This window comes from Stenella coeruleoalba (assembly GCF_951394435.1).
Source record: "Stenella coeruleoalba genome assembly, chromosome: 7".
Taxonomy (NCBI): Eukaryota; Metazoa; Chordata; class Mammalia; order Artiodactyla; family Delphinidae; genus Stenella; species Stenella coeruleoalba.
This window is the reverse complement of record NC_137153.1, coordinates 58,717,243-58,736,078: the sequence shown is the minus strand read 5'-3', so window position 1 is coordinate 58,736,078 and position 18,836 is coordinate 58,717,243. Positions and strand designations below refer to the sequence as shown.

The 18,836-nt window shown below is 40.4% G+C and overlaps 1 protein-coding gene across 4 annotated transcripts in view; it reads right to left on the bottom strand.

Moving 5' to 3' along the window:
* TTC39B (tetratricopeptide repeat domain 39B) overlaps positions 1–18,836 on the bottom strand; it is a 136,872-nt gene that overhangs the window by 54,453 nt on the left and 63,583 nt on the right. For all 4 annotated transcript variants that reach the window (XM_079926358.1, XM_079926357.1, XM_079926355.1 and 1 more), the window contains exons 3-4: positions 13,636–13,731; positions 1,773–1,883 (exon numbers count right to left, since the gene is read on the bottom strand). In XM_079926358.1, the coding sequence (XP_079782484.1) occupies positions 1,773–1,883; positions 13,636–13,731 (207 nt within the window). The remainder of the gene's footprint in view (positions 1–1,772; positions 1,884–13,635; positions 13,732–18,836) is intronic.

The window sequence follows — 18,836 nt, the reverse complement described above, 5'->3', positions numbered from 1 at the left end:
GATACAGGCAAGGTAGAGCAGCGGTCCCCAACCTTTTTGGCACCAGGGACCAGTTTCGTGGAAGACAATTTTTCCACGAACAAAAGGGGTTGGGGTGGAGGGGTTTCTGGATGATTCAGGCACATGGATTTATTATGGTCTCTGTGCAGTCAAACCTCTCTGCTAATGACAATCTGTATTTGCAGCCGCTCCCCAGTGCTAGCATCACCCCTGAGCTCTACCTCAGATCATGAGGCATTAGATTCTCAGAAGGAGCACGCAACCTAGACCCCTCACATGCGCAGTTCACAGTAGTGTTCGCGCTCCTATGAGAATCTAATGCCACCACTGACCTGACAGGAAGCAGAGCTCAGGCGGTAATGCAAGCAATGGGGAGCGGCTGTAAATGCAGATGAAGCTTCACTTTCTCACCCGCCACTCACCTCCTGCTGTGCGGCCCAGTTCCTAACACGCCAGGGACCAGTACCTGTCTGTGGCCCGGGAGCTGGGAACCCCTGAGGTAGAGGATGTGAGACAAGCACTGGGTGGAGACAGCCCTGGGCAATTTCCGTAGGCCGGGGACTTCACCATCTATTTTATCATCTGTTCTTAACCTCTGAAATGCTAACTGATCGCAGCTCTTCTAAGTCTGAGAATTACCACAGCCTCAGTAGGCACATTAATTTCTAAGATTCAAAGGCAATGACCAGAGTCACATCACCCTGCTCACCCTACAGACTCCTCAAAGGAATGAGAGTCCCACTCTGTACCCACGTAACTGTCTTGAAATTGTTATCTGAGGTCTAAGCTTCATCCAAGTAAGACACTGTGTTTGGAGGCACAAGGCAAGATTATTTCTGCCGAGCTCTAGTCACACTGTACATGGAGTCAAAGTGAGGCCTAGTCAGAAGGCGAAGCATAGGTTTTGCTGCCACATCATCAGAATTAACAGGTACTATTAATTGAAATGAAACTGCCTAAGTGATTTATCACATAAATAGGGAGTCCCAGTAAGATTTTTATTATCTTAAATTTCTTTTTAGCATCTGAGATTACCATATTTTAGTTCTTCCCACACCCATTTCTTTTTTTTTTTTTAATTTATTTATCTTATTTATTTATTTTTGGCTGCATTGGGTCTTCGTTGCTGGGCACAGGCTTTTTTCTAGTTGTGGTTAAGCAGGGGCTACTCCTTGTTGTGGTGCGCATGCCTCTCATTATAGTGGCTTCTCTTGTTGCAGGGCACAGGCTCTAGGCGCACAGACTCAGTAGTTGTGGCTCCCGGGCTCTAGAGCGCAGGCTCAGTAGTTGTGGCTCACAGGCTTATTTGCTCCGCGGCATGTGGGATTTTCCCAGACAAGCGATCAAACCCGTGTCCCCTACATTGGCAGGTGGATTCTTAACCACTGCACCACCAGGGACGTCCACCCATGCCCATTTCAAAAGAAACTTTTCTCAATGATATTTAAGTTTCAGAGGAATATCCATAAAAATATTTCACTGAAGAAAGCCAAATGAAGCTCTATGAAACTAATAAGATGACACTATTTGAACAAGTATAGAAATTAAGATAGGAGAAAGAATCAGAAATGCTCTACTAATTAAAGTTGAAAAGACAGATTTCTTAACTGGATATTAAAACTAATCAACATTTAGGGGTCTCAACCAAATTAGTTTATAAATATTCAGGAGGAAGTGCAGAAAAATTAACTGACAAGAATGACATCAGAGACAGAATCATCAAAAGCATCCAAAAAAAATGTATTTTATCTAAAAGAAATAAAGTTAATTACCATGGTCGAAGCAATTCTAAGGCATCTGTAAATTTGTTACTTAGAAATAAGTTCAGGGCCATTGCACATTCTTCCAGGCCACTCCTGAGATCCACCTTGGTTGACAGTGACCTAAAGATCAAGAAAAAAATACACAGAATTTCTACAGTTTTTACTTTTAGCAAGTTGTCACAGGGAGTGTGTGTGTGTGTGTGTGTGTGTGTGTGTGTGCGTGTGTGTGTGCGCGTGTGCGCGCACGCGCGCACGTGTACACTTTGGAGACAGAAGGACAGGCTGGAATTCTAACTCTGTCACTTACTAGCTGTGTCTCTAACCTCTGGGAACTTGACTTTCTCATCTGTAAAATGGGAACACCACCAACTACTTCATGGGGCTGTTTTGAAGATGGAACAAACTGACAAATAATGCTCATAGCAGGCACTTAGTAAATGACAGTCCCCCCATCACTCCAAAGATCACAAGTGTAGGAACTACATCTATTCATGAGTGGGAGCAGAGGTTATTTTGTTTTACTTTGATTATGTAGGGGTAAGAATGTATGTCCGTGGAAAACTGCATTGTCTAAAATCTAAAGAAGACGCTGCCAGGTTGTTTGTTTTTGATTCCACAGGAATTATCTTACAGCTCTGTAAATTATACGTAACTGATATCAATACAAAATAACTGTTATCTATAGACACGTGTTAAAAAAGAGACAACAGGCCCAGTCATCAAAAAAATCTACAAACAATAAATGCTGGAGAGGGTGTGGAGAAAAGGGAACCCTCTTGCACTGTTGGTGGGAATGTAAATTGATACAGCCACTATGGAGAACAGTATGGAGGTTCCTTAAAAAACTAAAAATAGAACTACCATATGACCCAGCAATCCCACTACTGGCCATATACCCTGAGAAAACCATAATTCAAAGAGTCATGTAGCACAATGTTCATTGCAGCTCTATTTACAATAGCCAGGTCGTGGAAGCAACCTAAGTGTCCATAGACAGGTGAATGGATAAAGAAGATGTGGCACAAATATACAATGCAATAATACTCAGCCATGAAAAGAAACGAAATTGAGTTTTTTGTAGTGAGGTGGGTGGACCTAGAGTCTGTCATACAGAGTGAAGTAAGTCAGAAAGAGAAAAACAAATACCATATGCTAACACATATATATGGAATCTAAAAAAAAAAAAAAAAAAAGGGTCATGAAGAACCTAGGGGCAAGACAGGAATAAAGACACAGACCTACTAGAGAATGGACTTGAGGATACAGGGAAGACACAGACCTACTAGAGAATGGACTTGAGGATACAGGGAGGGGGAAGGGTAAGCTGGGACCAAGTGAGTGGCATGGACATATATACACTACCAAACGTAAAACAGATAGCTAGTGGGAAGCAGCCGCATAGCACAGGGAGATTAGCTCAGGGCTTTGTTACCACCTAGAAGGGTGGGATAGGGAGGGTGGGAGGGAGACGCAAGAGCGAAGAGATATGGGGATATATGTATATGTATAGCTGATTCACTTTGTTATACAGCAGAAAGTAACACACCATTGTAAAGCAATTATACTCCAATAAAGATGTTAAAAGAAAAGAGACAACAGGCGCAAAATGGAGTCATTTATGCTAAACCCCACCAGGACTTAAAGCTAACCTAATTACAGTTCCAACCTTCTCCAAGAATGTGACCTATAACCAGCCAACCTGGAATTTCCTGAACAGCACTTGGAAATCCACTGATAGACCCCTTCCACTCCCCTTAGGAGGGCAACCTAGCCTAAAACAATGCATTCTTTGCTATTAATTTCCTCTTTCCCCTGCTTCTTCTCTGCCTTGAAAAACCTTTCCTTTCCTGCAGCCTGAAGGAGCTCCTTTCTATTGCTAGATGGGATGCTGCCCAATTCACAAAGAGTTTAATAAAGACAATTAGATCTTCAAATTTAGTCAGTTGAACTTGTTACTTAACACAAGTAAATTCTGTCCTGGCCTTCAATCGACTTCCCTCCTCCACTGTGGAAGAAGCTAGTTTCGCCTGAATTTGCACATTCATTTCAACATTCCTTTACTCCACATAAATTTGTGCTGTTTTGATATCTCCTTCAAATCTGTTTTAACATCTGCCTAGTTCTCTCCCTGATTAATGAGTCAAGTAAAATTTTTAACATCTGTTCATTTTTACATCTGTATGAGTCATGATTTTACCCTTTTTTGAAACTCATGTTAATTATTTATGATTGATAGAAATTCTGCCCTTTAAAATGACAGCCATCTGTAAAATGTTTTGTGTAACAACATTTAACAAGAAAGTATGTCAGTAAGGAAATAAGCAGTACAATGATTCATTTCAAAGTGCTGAAAGTTGAATTTCTGTGCCACCATCCTCTCCATATTCATTTTTTAAGCGGGAAAACAAAAATCCCACTTCAGTTACTCATCTTCCAGAAGTGGGTTCTGAAGGTGCTGCAGGGAACCACCCACCCTCTGCCCCCAGGTCTTCTCATGGCTGGTTCCTTCTTGTTATTCAGATATCAGCTCAAAAAGCACCAACTCAAGACCTGCCTCGCTGACCTCAGCCCAACTTCTCTCATTGTTTTGTCTGCTCTATACCACTTATTACCATCCAAAATATCTTGTGCCTATATTTGTGGACCTGTTTGTCTTTGGCATCTTCCCTCTCTAGGATATGAATGCAAGGAGGTTGTTTTAGTCACTGTTATGCCCCCAGGGCCTTTGGTTGTATCTAGAACATACTACAACCCCGTAAGTATTGTTGAGTGGCCGGATGCGTTGGGGGGATAGAGCGCTGCTCTGTGAGACGCTCAGAAACAGAATTCCTTATGCCTGGGACCTGAAAGCATCTCTCCTCCAGGGTGGTGCAGAAAGGAGACAAGCTCTTGGAAAAGGGGTTAGCTGGAGAGCTCATTTTGTGATGGTTAATTTTCTAAGGCAACTTGAATGGGCTAAGCGATGTCTACATAGCTGGTACAACATTATTTTTGGGTCTGTGAGGGTGTTTCTGGAAGAGATTAGGCTTTGAATTGGTGAACTGAGTAAAGCAGATGGCCTTCCCCAATGTAGGTGGGCATCAGCCAATCCGTTGGGGGCCAGGATAGAACAAAAAGGCAGAGGAAGGGGGAACGTGCGATCTCTTCTCTATCTGAGCTGGGACATCTATCTTCTCCTCTCTTGTGCTTCTGGTTATCGGGCTGTCGGGTTTCAACTGAACTGCGCCACCGGCTTTCCTGGTTCTGCAGCTTGCAGACAGCAGACCATGGAACATCTCGGCTTTGATAATCACGTGAGCCAATTCCCATGACAAATCAATCTCTCTGCTCTCTCTCTCTCTCTCTCTCTCTCTCTCTCTCTCTCTCTCTCTCTCCCCCATCTCGATATATCTCTTTCTATCTTCTTTCTCTGAAGAACCCTAATACTAACACAGAATTGCTCTGCCCTTAAGTTTCTAGTGAATGAAGAGGTCAAATACGAATGCTAGGAGTTCACAAACCTCTCTCATGAAAATTTTTCACAAGTAAATTGCTTAATACCTTCCATATCAGTCCAGCTCCAAATTTTGTCAGTGTTAGTTCCTGAGCATCTCTTGGATTTATCCTGTTTCACCTCCACTGCCTGCCAAGTTAGCTGTCATGTGCTGCCTGGTGTCTACAGACACATTTCTCCCCCTACTTCCTCCCCCTACCTGCCCCCCCGCAAGCAAATCTCTACCTAGAATTCACTCAGCTAATATTTATGGAGCTCTAACTACACACCAGACACTCTTCTAGGTGTTGGGAATACACACTGAGCAGACCCGTAGGGTTCCCGGCTGTGGAAGTGCTGCGGAGGGAGGGCTGACTTAAAACAAGGAGACCAGTAACTAAGATCATCTCATACTGGGATAAGTGGTCTGGGGAAGAAACTGGTTGGGGAAGGGGGTGGGGTGAGGCCCAACATTAATGAGGATGCTCATAGAAAGTTCTTGAAGAGGGTGACATCCAAGTGCTGCAGAATGGAGGCCGCCACGAGAATACCTGGGTTGAGGGGAGAAGGGAGGTTCTAAGCTGGGAATGCGGTGAGAGCAAGGCCGAGAGCGGGAGGAATGAGGACAGAAAGCAGGCACAGAACAGACACCATGGTGGCGGAGAAGATGGACTTTGTTTTGTTGTTTTTGTTTTAAATAGCAATGCTATTTTATTTTTTTAATTAATTAATTTACTTTTTTAAACATCTTTATTGCAGTATAATTTCTTTACAATGGTGTGTTAGTTTCTGCTTTATAACAAAGTGACTCAGCTATACGTATACATATATCCCCATATCCCCACCCTCTTGCATCTCCCTCCCTCCCACCCGAGAAGATGCACTCTATTCTAAGAACAAAAGGAAATTTTTAGCTCAGCAATGCCCACTCCCTCCCTCATCACCCCGTCCCTTCAACCATTAGGTGTTTCAGTGTTACCTCTCACCTGTTCTCTTAATTTCCACTCCCACCAGTTCTCTCAGAGTAGAGCTCATCTTTTGTTACCAAGAAATGGGCTGACAACAGATACCAGTCCCCTTGCCACAGAAACAGCCACCTCTGCATCTCAGCTGGCCACACTGGCACCTGGGTGGATGCACTTGCAAGCCCAGCTCAGAGGGAGAAACAGAAGTGGGCGCTCGGCACCTCCAAACACAGTGAACTCAACCCTTCTAAGCGTTTTACTAACCTGTTCACATGAAATTAAGACCCCCTCCTCTCCAGAATACCAGTGCTACCATGTGTTCCACAAAGAATGACCAAGAGAGCAAGTGGAATCTCAGCTAGGACTTCTCACACATGTCTGGGGGTCAGCTGTTCTCTCCATTCCCGCTGCCGCCACATTAACTGAGACGATCACCACTTCAAGCCTGAATTCTGAAACAGTCTCCAAGAATGTCTTCGTAGTACCAGCTGTGCTTAAGCGGCTCTCAAACTTTAGCGTGCACTCAACTCACCAGAGGGCTTGTTAAAACAATACCACTAGGCCACACCACCAGAGTTTCTGACTCCGTAGGCCTGGGATGGGCTCAGCAAGCTCCCAGATAATACTAATTTTTCTGGGCACCACCCTCAGTCTATTCTGCCTAAAACAGATGTTCAATCACACTGCCCCCTTCAATCAAGGACCTAAAATGGCAGCCACACTTACTACATAAACCCTTCTGCTCAGCCTCATAACACCGGTCCAACCAGCCTAGAGTGATGAGTCTGACTATTTAAAAACAGCCAAGGGGGCTTCTCTGGTGGCGCAGTGGTTGAGAGTCCGCCTGCCGATGCAGGGGACGCAGGTTCGTGCCCCGGCCCGGGAAGATCCCACATGCTGCGGAGCGGCTGGGCCCGTGAGCCGTGGCCGCTGAGCCTGCGCGTCCAGAGCCTGTGCTCCGCAACGGAAGAGGCCACAACAGTGAGAGGCCCGCGTAACGCAAAAAGAACAAAAAACAAAACAAAACAAAAAAAACCTTACTGGCTATAAGGGCAAACAGAAGTGAAAACTTAGCCCTTTGAAACATAAAGGTTATATTCCCTATAAGATAATCAACATGCCAGAATTTTATTATTTATGAAGATTTGAGGATGGGGGCAGGAGCGCAGGGAGAAGAGGGCCATTATGGATCAAGCCAGCAGCAGGCAGACAGGAATTCTGGGTTCTTTGCTAAGTGCATCCAGAAAAAGTTTCTACTGCATTCAAGAGCCCAGGAGCCCCTTTGCTTCAAGACCCTCCATCAAAAATTTCTTATTGTGTACTAATTCCACTAAAACTGTGGTCCCAGATAACCTGAGCTCAGACTCGCAATGCCATTTTCAGTTATTTACCTGGAGATGTTGTTTCTGTCCTCTGAGAACTCACAATTTATACTGATGCTATGTTGGGTAGAGAGGTAACTGGTGACTTTTTTTCTCTTCTTTCTATATTATTTAAACTCTGTTCATGTCACTTTTATGATGAAATTTTGATTTATAAAGATTTTAAAACATAAAAGTAGTGTTATAAAGAAAAAAGTCTCATCTCCACCAATTCCCAGCTCTGAAGCCTTGAACAGCCCACCTTACCTCCCTAAGTTTTCGTTTCCTTATCTGTATGATGGGGATAGTCAAGCCTGCTGTTACTACTTTATAAGGTAGTTATAAAAATCAGGTATGCTCATGGAAATAAAAATATAAGCACTTATATATACTGAGGCATTAGTATAATTATCTAAGAGTGTCAAACTGCCCAACCTTGCCTGATAAGAACCACATACACACTCATACTTTATGACCTGGCGAAGCTTCTCCACACTTTGCACATAATCTAATGACCCAATATTAACCCTATCTGCTTCATGAGAACTGTTGCTTAAAGGCAGAGAGGGGATTTTTATGATTTGTGTTAAAATGAATAGAAGTCTAAAAAACCAATATATAATAATGCTGTACTTCTAAGTTCCTTGCCTCTTTTACTTGATAAATCAATTATTTAAAATAAGTGCACACCCAATCGAATAGTTAACACTTTTAAACTGTCCAAATGCATCTCTAATACGAACTTAATTTTAAATCCACTTCTATGTAATAAAGGATCAATAGTAATAGGTAAGCATTATGAATGTTGATGGAGCTATCTAGGAAATTCACAGATGAGTTAGAAAGTTAACAGCTGTGAGGGAGGAATAGTTCCTCCCACACCTCAGATTTCCCTGAGGCAGGCCTTGGCTGGATAACACTCCTCTGCATAACACTCGCACCTCTGCATTCCTCTTCTAGGAGGGGAGTTACCTGACTGGGCATAAGTGACCTGGCCCCCTTCCTATAGGGAAAGTGGGTACATTATAATCTATACTTTCCCCAGTGCGGTGAGCTAAGAAGGGCAGGTTCTACCCCACAACCCTCACCATCCTCACCAGGGAAGCTTGCAGTATAGCACCTGAGGTTCATTCAGAGGTGTGTCAAAAGCCCATTTCTCCAGGCATCTAATCTACATCCTCCAATACAGTCTTTAAGAATAATAAAGCTGAGAGTCTGATCTCTATTGATCTGACCCCTTTACCGATATCTCAGCTGGCTCTAGACTTAGGTCAAAAAGAGACAGTTCTTTCAAAGAAAGAACTAAACACTTAAGATTTATAGGCACAGAATGGTAGCAGGGTCAGGGTTTACTCTTCAGAGACCTTTACCAACGTGTGTGGGAGTACTCAGGGTTCTTTCCCAGGCAAATCCAAGATCGCATCTGTACTCAAGAACTCCTGGCCAACATGCGTCAGGCCTATTGATTCAGCTGTGTGGAGCCCAGAGGTTCAAGGAGCACGCACAGCTGGACAACCAGACTACAGAGACCCCCAGTACAACTCATTAACTACCCAAGGGAGAGAAGGGACCCAAAAAGTTCACAATCTGTGCTAGGCTGTGTAGACTTTTAGGCAAGTCACTTAATCTCTCCAACTCTGTTCCCTCATCTAGAAAAGGGGTATGAGGATATGACAATATCTACTCAACAGGTATTAACATTGCTGTTAGGAAGAGCAACAAAGAAGATATAAGGTCAAAATGCTCCTAAATAATGCATTTAAAGGAATAGGGAAATACTATTATTTTTTAAAAGAATAAACGTGCCTAGTCTTTCCTCCTGAATCACATGCTCATCATTCAGAACCAAACAGGACAGCAGAGCTCTGATCAGGAGCCACCCCTATGTGCCACAGTGCTTCATGTCATGTCTATTTTAGTAGATCTGTTAACTAACAGCAAGGGTGGTGTTTTTTGTTTTAGTTTTTTTTTATGAATTATTTGTGTATTTATCTTTGGCTGAGTTGGGTCTTCGTTGCTGTGCGCGGGCTTTCTCTAGTTGTGGCGAGCGGGGGCTACTCTTCGTTGCGGTGCATGGGCTTCTCATTGCGGTGGCTTCTCTTGTTGCGGAGCATGGGCTCTAGGCGTGCGGGCTTCAGTAGTGAGGCTCACGGGCTCTAGAGCACAGGCTCTGTAGTTGTGGCACACGGGCTTAAGTTGCTCCACGGCATGTGGGATCTTCCCGGACCAGGGCTCAAACCTGTGTCCCCTGCATTGGCAGGCGGATTCTTAACCACTGCGCCACCAGGGAAGCCCAAGAGTGGAGTTTTTAATCAATTGTTCCTAAAAAGCACTTAGTCTTCAAAACCAGAACATGATACATCAAATTCCTTTAAATTACCTGTGCTTATTGCCTTTTCCTCCTATCCTGATTTATTAATAAATACAATTATAATAAGCTGCTCTTTAATAGCCCATTGGTATGGTAATAATTTAACCTTTGCCCAATCATCTCTAATAAAACTTATTTTGAAATGGCTTCTTTTTAGCAAAGATTGCTAACTCCCCCTGGTTTTTCTTACTAGTGAATGTGCTGGTCAACCATAAACAACGAAGAAGAAGCTCCTTAGGGTAATGCCTAGTGAGTCAGAAAGAAGCAAGAAAGTACAGCAAGAAGGTGAGATGCACACAAAAACCCTGTCTCAGCTTTCCTGAACTCAGTCCAGAGGTTTCCTTCTCAAGCTAGGAAGGATTTTTCCAAGACGAGATGATACACATGTCTTAATAGCATGGGAAATGTACCTAGTACCTAAGACAAAAAGGAGGTCAAAGAAAACTAGGATGAACTCTATATAATAATGTCTGGGTTAACTATCCTGCATTTCTTTTTTCTTTCACTATGGTAGCACACACATAATTAAAAATTTACCATCTTAACCATTTTTAAGTGTACAGTTTAGTAGTGTTAAGTATCTGTACGTTGTTGTGCAACTAACCCCCGGAACGTTTTCATCCTGCGAAACTGAAACCCTATACCCTTTAAACAGCAACTCCCTCTATGCGGCATTCTTGACTAAACAATCCAAGAGAGGGTCCCTCCTTTCTCTCACAAGCCTCTAGTCAAATTTTGCCCATAACCTTAATGATTTAGCCATTTGAAAATCTCATCCTACTAAACAGTCTTTAGAACTCAGGCTTCCGGGTGACCAGAAGTCCTTGCATAACTCGGGATTCGCATATGCCAGCTTTCGTCAGGTAATAATTAAAGCTACCAATGGTCTGTGCCCATGCTGAGCTATGATCTAGGCTTGATAAGTGAAGTATTAAAATGTCTGTAAATGGGTTTCCCTGGTGGAGCAGTGGTTGAGAGTCCGCCTGCCGATGTAGGGGACACGAGTTCGTGCCCCGGTCCAGGAAGATCCCACATGCCGCGGAGCGGCTGGGCCCGTGAGCCATGGCCGCTGAGCCTGCGCGTCCGGAGCCTGTGCTCCGCAACGGGAGAGGCCACAGCAGTGAGAGGCCCGCGTACCGCAAAAAAAAAAAAAGAAAGAAAGAAAAAAAAAAAGAACCCATGGTTGTCAAAGCACTTTGTAAGACTAAACAGATGAGAGGGATTACAACCAGGGAAGCAAATGGGTTCATCATTAAAGATGCTCTGGCCAGGAAATGAGGAGATGGAGCATCAAGATGCAGATCAACCACTGCCTGGCTGAGGCACCTTGGGTATGTCACCTGCCATCCAGGATTGCTCGTTTGTGAAATAGTGACTAAACTCCCTCCTTGACTGCCTCACAGCTTTGTGTGGAGGAGCAATACACCGGGTGTCAGTGGAGCAGTCACATGGGGAGTATACATTAGCTAGGGCGCCATTATGCTCTATGCGGTCTAACTACCCACAGACTTGCTCAAGTTAGAAGCATTGCTCAACTTTGCAGATGTCCTTCTGGGCTGCTTCACAATAAATTTACAAGTGCTTGTTTTTACAAATGCATTAGAAGACCTGTTGATTGAAAGGCAGAGTAGGAATTTTTATTGTTTCATTTTTTTAAAGAAAAATCTTAATTTTAATAATTTAATTTTAAAACGAAACCTACAAATGCTAATACTATACTTCTTACGTTTCCCTCCTGTTTCTTCCTTTATATGTCTTTAAACCTTTTCCTCTCTGCCCTCTTTCCAACTCAGAAAACGCACAAATCTCACTCATTTCTACTTAAAGTAAAACCAGCCAAAAAGATAACTTTCGATTTTGTTTTCTCTCCTGAACTTCTCCCACTCCTTCTCTTCATAGGCAAAAGCTTCAAAAAGGAGTTGACTCTCACTTTCCCTACTTCCCCTCCTCCCATTCATCTTCCACTGCAGCCTGGCAAGGAACCCTCTAAGCTAAAGGTCTATGATGACCTAACTACAAAATACAAAGGATGCTTTCCAGCCTTTATCCACGTAGACCTCTTTGCAACACCTGGCTCTGCTGACCTCATTCCAGAACTCACCCCTCCCCAACCCCTTGCCCACCTTGCAGCTACCATCTCATTTAATCGTCCTGTCCCTCAAACCTCCATAGCTCTGCATGAAATCATTCCATTAGCTGCTCCTTCAATGTCTGTGTTCATGGGGCTTCCTTCCTTCACTCTCTTCTCATTTGTTTTGCTCTCTCTTGGAAAGAGCACGTACAGTTCATGCCTTCAGAACTACACATATGCTGAAAATTCCCAGTCTACCGATACAACCCAGAGCTCTCTCTGAATGCTATGCCCTTAATTTATCACTGCTTTCAGTAATATTTTTTAAATTTATTTTATCCCAGCTTTCAAACTCAGCATTATATAAATGTTGATGCAGTGGTTACCTAGGAAACTATCAGATCAGTTAGAGGACAACTATGAGGGAGGAATACATATTTCTGAAGATAGCTCAGATTTCCATGAGCAGAGACATATGAAATCAAAAAGTAGTGTGGAAAATAAACGCCTTCAGATCCTGAGAAGTTATTTTCAACTTCATCTCCATTCCTCAATCCTTATAAATATTGCACCGCTTCCTTATATTGTGAGGGTTGAGTCCTAAGACAAACCGCCAAGCCCATGAGTATTGTGAACATACTCAAAAGTAGCTGAAATTTCAAATGCAAAATCTAAAAGGCCGAAGACGTGCTGTATAAAGTTTAATAAACCCGTAAGGATAAATGGAAAGCACTTTTTCATGGTATAAAATAAAGCTTTAACAAAGTTGCCTTAATAACCGAGAAAGGAACAACTTACATATTCAAAAAGTGACAACTGGCTAAAATAATTCTAAAATGGGCGTAAAGGAACAGTACTTAGCAATCAAATATGATATTATAAAACACATTCAGTGGAAAGGAAAAATGTCACGATGTATTATGCTTTGAAGTGGGTTACCAAACAGTAAAATTAATATGATCCCAATTTAGAAAAAAAATTAATCTCTCTATATATGAAGAGAAAAAGAAAGAATACACACCCAAAAAACAGTTATGGTGATGGTAATACATATTTTATCTCTCCTTTGTGCTTTTGTATATTTCCTGAATTTTCTATGACAAATGCTTCTTAAATGCACTTTTCAGCCAAAGTTACAAGAAGAATACAATTGGAAAAACAATCACAATACAATGTTCAATGAAAAAGGTATGGCTACATCTATATCAAGGAGCACATGCCTAGAGAAAAGACTGGAATGAAATATACCAAAATTCTAACAGTGCTCATAATTCTTCTTTCCTCCATCTTGCCCGATGCTTGGCAATATGGTTACATTATTTCATAATAAAATAAATGGTTAAAATTTTAAAAGATAAAAAAAGGCTCAAGAGGGAGTTGTACCCCAAGAGTTGAATTTGGTTTTGTTTCTGCTTTTATGTAACAGGGTGACCTACTCACTAAATCCCTTAGGAGCTCTGAGACTCCTTCCCTAATTTGTAAAATGGGCACTTATACCTGCCCAGGCCTCTCTCCACCCTACCCATTAGTAAAACACAAAGCTCTATCTAACATCAACACTGCAATTTACCCAAGGGTTGGACTGCTCTCCCCAGTCCCCCAGGAACACCCGCACCCCCCCCCTTTCCTGACCTTTTCACATTAGATGTTCGGTGCTGTCCGGATGCCTGTTTTGTATCAAACGATGAGAAGTGTTGGCTGCTTGTTGCCATATCTACACGAGAAGGCCTGTTAATAAAAAGGCAGTGAGGTTGTTACTTCTTTGTCTTACAGGAAAAGTCTACATAGATTAAAGTATACAACACAAGTCCTTCAATTATTTATATTATCTCACTTCCATTTCTTATCAGTTTTGAAAATCAAATAGCAGAATCCACTCAGTTACATGGTGAATATTCCTGAAATACAGCCCCAATAAAATAAACTTATTTTTCTTTATATTCCAGTACACAAAAAAGAAATTAATGAAATCACCCCCCAAAACTCTCCACCCAAAGATAACATTGTAGCTTGTATATATCCTTCCAAATCTTTTCCCTATCTATCTGTCTATACTTTTCTTGATTGAAATGGAATATTACTGTAGGGGAGGAAAAAGTTTTTGTCAACCCTCTTAGGGTCACTGGCTGGGTCTGGAAATTAAACTGACAAAGACAGATCAACAAGAGAAAAGCACACAAAGTTAATTGAATGGTTACATGTACGTGAGAACCTTCATAGGACAATAAAGACCCAAAGAAGTGAGCAGAGCAGAAATCTTTTATACCTTTCTGACAAAGAAACAATACATTTGTCAAGAATTGGAAAAACAAATGGTGAAGGCCTAGGGGTAAATGGTGAAGGAATAGCTTGGAATAAATAAGGGTTAATTTAACAAGATTTGTCTGCAGACTCTGAGCTGTACGAGTCTGTCTCCAGTAAAAACAGAATTTATGTCCCACCTTTAGATAGAAAGAGGGAACTTTTTCAGTGTTTACTGCTTCTTGATTGCCTTCAGCTCAAAATGATTTTTATGTCAAAGAGGCATACATATTTTGGGATAACATATTCTGGTTTCCTTTATTATATGCTTACTTTATCCTGAATCTTTTCTTCTCAACAAATACAGAGTTGCTCTTTCATAGCTAGTGTCCACATAGCAGTCTACTGAATAGAGGTAACATAATTTGTTACCTATCCCTCATTTTGAGGCATGCTAGTTGCTCCCAATGTTTGGCAATTATCAATACAAACAATACTGCAATAAGCCCCTTTACTCACTTGCCTGATTATTTCCTAAGGATAAATTCTGGAGTGAAAGGGCAAGTATTTTGTAAAATATCTTATGTTTTAAAAACTGCCTTGTTTCCCATTATATATTCATACCACAGAATGCTGAGGTAACATAGAGGAGCTGGAGACCAATCTGGTTTGCAGAATCTTAGGCCACATTTTGACCTAGATCTACCGCAGAGACACACGCAGAGGCAAGCCTACTGGAGAGAAGGAAACTTCCATAGAGCTTAAGAATAAGCTCTGCCCTGTATATAACAGAATCGTCAACCTCCCACTGACGATTCACCTTAACTGTCCACAGCCATAGAGAAGAGAGGAAAGGGTTATTGACCATCCCTTTAGGAAAGCTTCTTTTTTTTAAAATTCTAAGATGTCAATGCCCTTATTGTACATTAAGTAGAGTATGATTATATTCTACCTTCAGACTTCCCAATACCCGGTAATATTTTATATTCAACATTCATCTTTTCTTGAACACGTCAAGTTTCCTAAATGTCATATATCAGCTTAGGGGAAAATCAAGGTTCTTTTCACAAGGGTGGTTGGGTGTGGGTGATGGGAGAAAAGAAAACGCCACGGTTAAGTGGAAATGTAGCTTGAAGGCATGTTATTTTCTATCACAAGAACTTCTTACCAGGAGAATGGAGGAAGCCCTAAGCACTTAGGTAAACAAGACTCCAGGGTACTGACTGACATCTCAGTTTACAAGCAGGGAAAGAGGAATAAGATAGATTCAAAGGGCTGTCTAGCCTTTCGGACCATTCTTGCCTATCTGTTCCCTTACAGATTCATTTATAAGGGCTAGAAAAATATGTTCTCTGAAATGTATATAAAAATGTCCCCATTTCTCATTTGCCTTATCTTTAATTTTAAAATTCTCCCCAATATTGAAATTTTTATATAATCAAAATTAATATTTCCCTTTAATATTTCTGATTTTGAGGGCATACTTAGGAAAACCTCCCCTCCACAAAGATTATATAACATAATTTTACCATGCTGCTTATTTTTTTAATATTTAATGTTGATCCATTTATAATTTGAGTATATGGTACAAGATAGTGCTGTGCATTTTTCTTAATCTTTTGCTATTTTTCCCAAGATAATTTTTAAAAACCTGTATCTTTACCCCAATGATTTGACATACCATATATATAAAACACTAAATTAATTAAGTTCTGCTAAAATCAAGTCTGTTGTGTCAGGTAACTGTTGCATGTTTCAAAGCTACAATTATAGCATCTTTACCAGGCAGAAAACACTTAAATTTAGCAGAACTTAATAATTATTAATAAAACAATACTAGATACTTTTTCATTTTTCTGGGGTACAAAAGTTTAGTTTTTTATGCTTTTCTATACATGTACATTAAGTCCCAGAAATTCTACAGTATTTTAAAACTCATATTAGTATCACAATAAGTACATCATGCTACAAACTGATTTTTTTATTCAGTTTTTTTTATAGACCTAATTCATTCACTTACTAGATAGTAAACTACTATCTAGTATTTTATCAAGAACCTATTTTCCCCTTTTTTATGAGAAATGCTTAAATACATAGAGGAAATAATTTAACACACAAGTATATCTAGAATCCACTTTTGTGTACAGTGTGATCTAAATTTAATTGTTTCCCCTATGGATAGGCAATTATCTCAACAGCAATGAATAACTCATCCTTCAGCTACTCAGTAGCTTTGAAATAAGATTTAAAAAAAATGATTGCATGCCCACTCAATGCCATCTTGGAGCACTGTCTAACAGGCCCACCCAAGGAATATTTCATTCTATAAGGGATATATCCTTGTTTGACTTGTTATTTTCTACTGATTAAGGTCTATATTCTATAAAATAATATGTTAACTTGCAGATTTTTTTGGTCTGGTACATATGCAAATAATTTGGTATGGTTATGGTTTTATTGCCTTGTAGGAGATTAACCAGTTTTGTATATAACAAATCTTATTCAAACATTTTTCCTTCAATTCCCCAAATGCTCTTGGAACAGTTTCACCATCTTGATGATTTCCTCATTGATAAGTAAATGTTTGACATGCGTTCACGCTAAAATTATCACACTCCAACATAATGAATGACGCTGTTATCTCTAACCCAGGGCAGGTTTTCATACATGTACAGGGCAGTTTCAGGCACTCTTTGGATCCATTCACTTATTTGCCTCTGTCTGCACCATTCACACAACTTTCATTAGCTTGGCTTTATTAGATCCTATATGACAATGGGCAAGCCCTCTACTTTATTAAATGCTCTTTGGGGGAGGGGGGGTGTCTGGGACTACTATTGCAACTTCATTCTTATTTACAAGTTTTAGAATCAGTTATTGTAAAGTTCCAAGAAAAGTCCTGCTGAGGTTTTGAGTGGGACTTCATTATATTTTCAGAGATTTTGCAGAGAACTGTAAACTTTACAATATTATATTTTCCACATCTATACACATTTATTCAGGTCTTCTCTTACTTCCTTCAATAAAGGAAGGAAATATACATAACACACTGCACTGAGGTACGTGTACCCTTGCAAAGACGCCATGCTAGATGTTCCTTATATTGCTTTAGTTTTAGAAGGTGTACCACCAAAGCAAGCACAGTTAGTAAAATTTTAACTGAAAAAAATGACTTGTCTGTTCCACTTCTGAGCATAACCTAGACGTTAAACTCAAATGTCAGGGAAAAAAATGTATTTTTAGCTAGAGAAAACTATTGTTATTGGGTTTATAGAGGCTAAGAAAAACAGTGCCTCGTATTTCATTTACAGGTATAGGTACGCTAGAAAATGTGTCCTTATTTTGCCCTGATTTTACTTCTTTAATTTCTGTACGTTTTTAAACAGCTTTACTGATACATTATTCACAGACCATACAATTCACTCACTTAAATTATACAATGTTTTTTAATATTCATAGATAGTATGTCACTTTCACCACAATCTAATTTTACATCTTGTCACCCAAAAGATACTCTATATCCATCCACCAGCAATCGCTTCCCATGTCCCTCCACCCCTAGCCCTAACAAACCACTAATTTACTTCCTGTATGTACACATTTGCCTATTCTGGATGTTTTATATTAATGAAATTATATAATATGTGGTCTTTCATGACTGGTTTTTTTCACTTAGCATAATGTTTTCAAGAGTCATTTGAGCTGTTGCATGTATCAATACTTCATTCCTTTTTACTGCCAAATAGTAATCCATTGCATAGATATAACACACTTCCTTTGTCATTTCATTAGTTTATGGGTATAAGGGTTATTTCCACTTTTTGGCTATTATGAATAATGCTGCTATTAATATTCATGTACGAGTTCTTGTGTGGACATATACTTCATTTCTCTTGGTATATAACCAGGGGTGGAATTGCCGAATCCTATGGTAACTCTATGTTTGACATTTTGAAGAGCTGCCAGACCATTTTCCAAAGTGACTGTGTGATTTTACATTCCCACCAGTAATGTATGAAAGTTTCAGTTTCTCCACATCTCGGACAACACGTGTTACTGTCCATCTTCGGGGGTGTGATGGTATCTTACTGTGGTTTTGATTTGCATTTGTCTAATGACTGGTACTGAGTATCTGCTTAGCTACATATTAACCATTTGTACGTCTTCTTTGGAAAAATGCCTGTTCAGGTTCTTTGGCCATTTTTTAATTGGGTTACTTGCCTTTTTATTATCGAGTTTCATACTGCTCTAATTTTTAATCACTAGGTAGAACTATTCTCAGATGAAAAGCTTACAGCTTCATTTTTTATACTTTTTCTCTCATTCAAATCATAGTTAGCATAATCAATTCAAATTTAATTTCCCCCAATAAATCCGATACAATGAGCTATGTTCCTGCACGATGAAATATAAGCTAGCCCATTTAAAAAAGAAATAAAATAAAATTTCAAAAATTAATAAAAAGACACTTAATATCTTTGAGGCTTTTTCATCAAAGTTAAAATCTCTCTTTAGGGGACGAGAGAAATGCATGAAGAAAGACCAGTGGGTGTGCTCCAGGAGGCACCATTATGAAACCTACAGTTGGAATG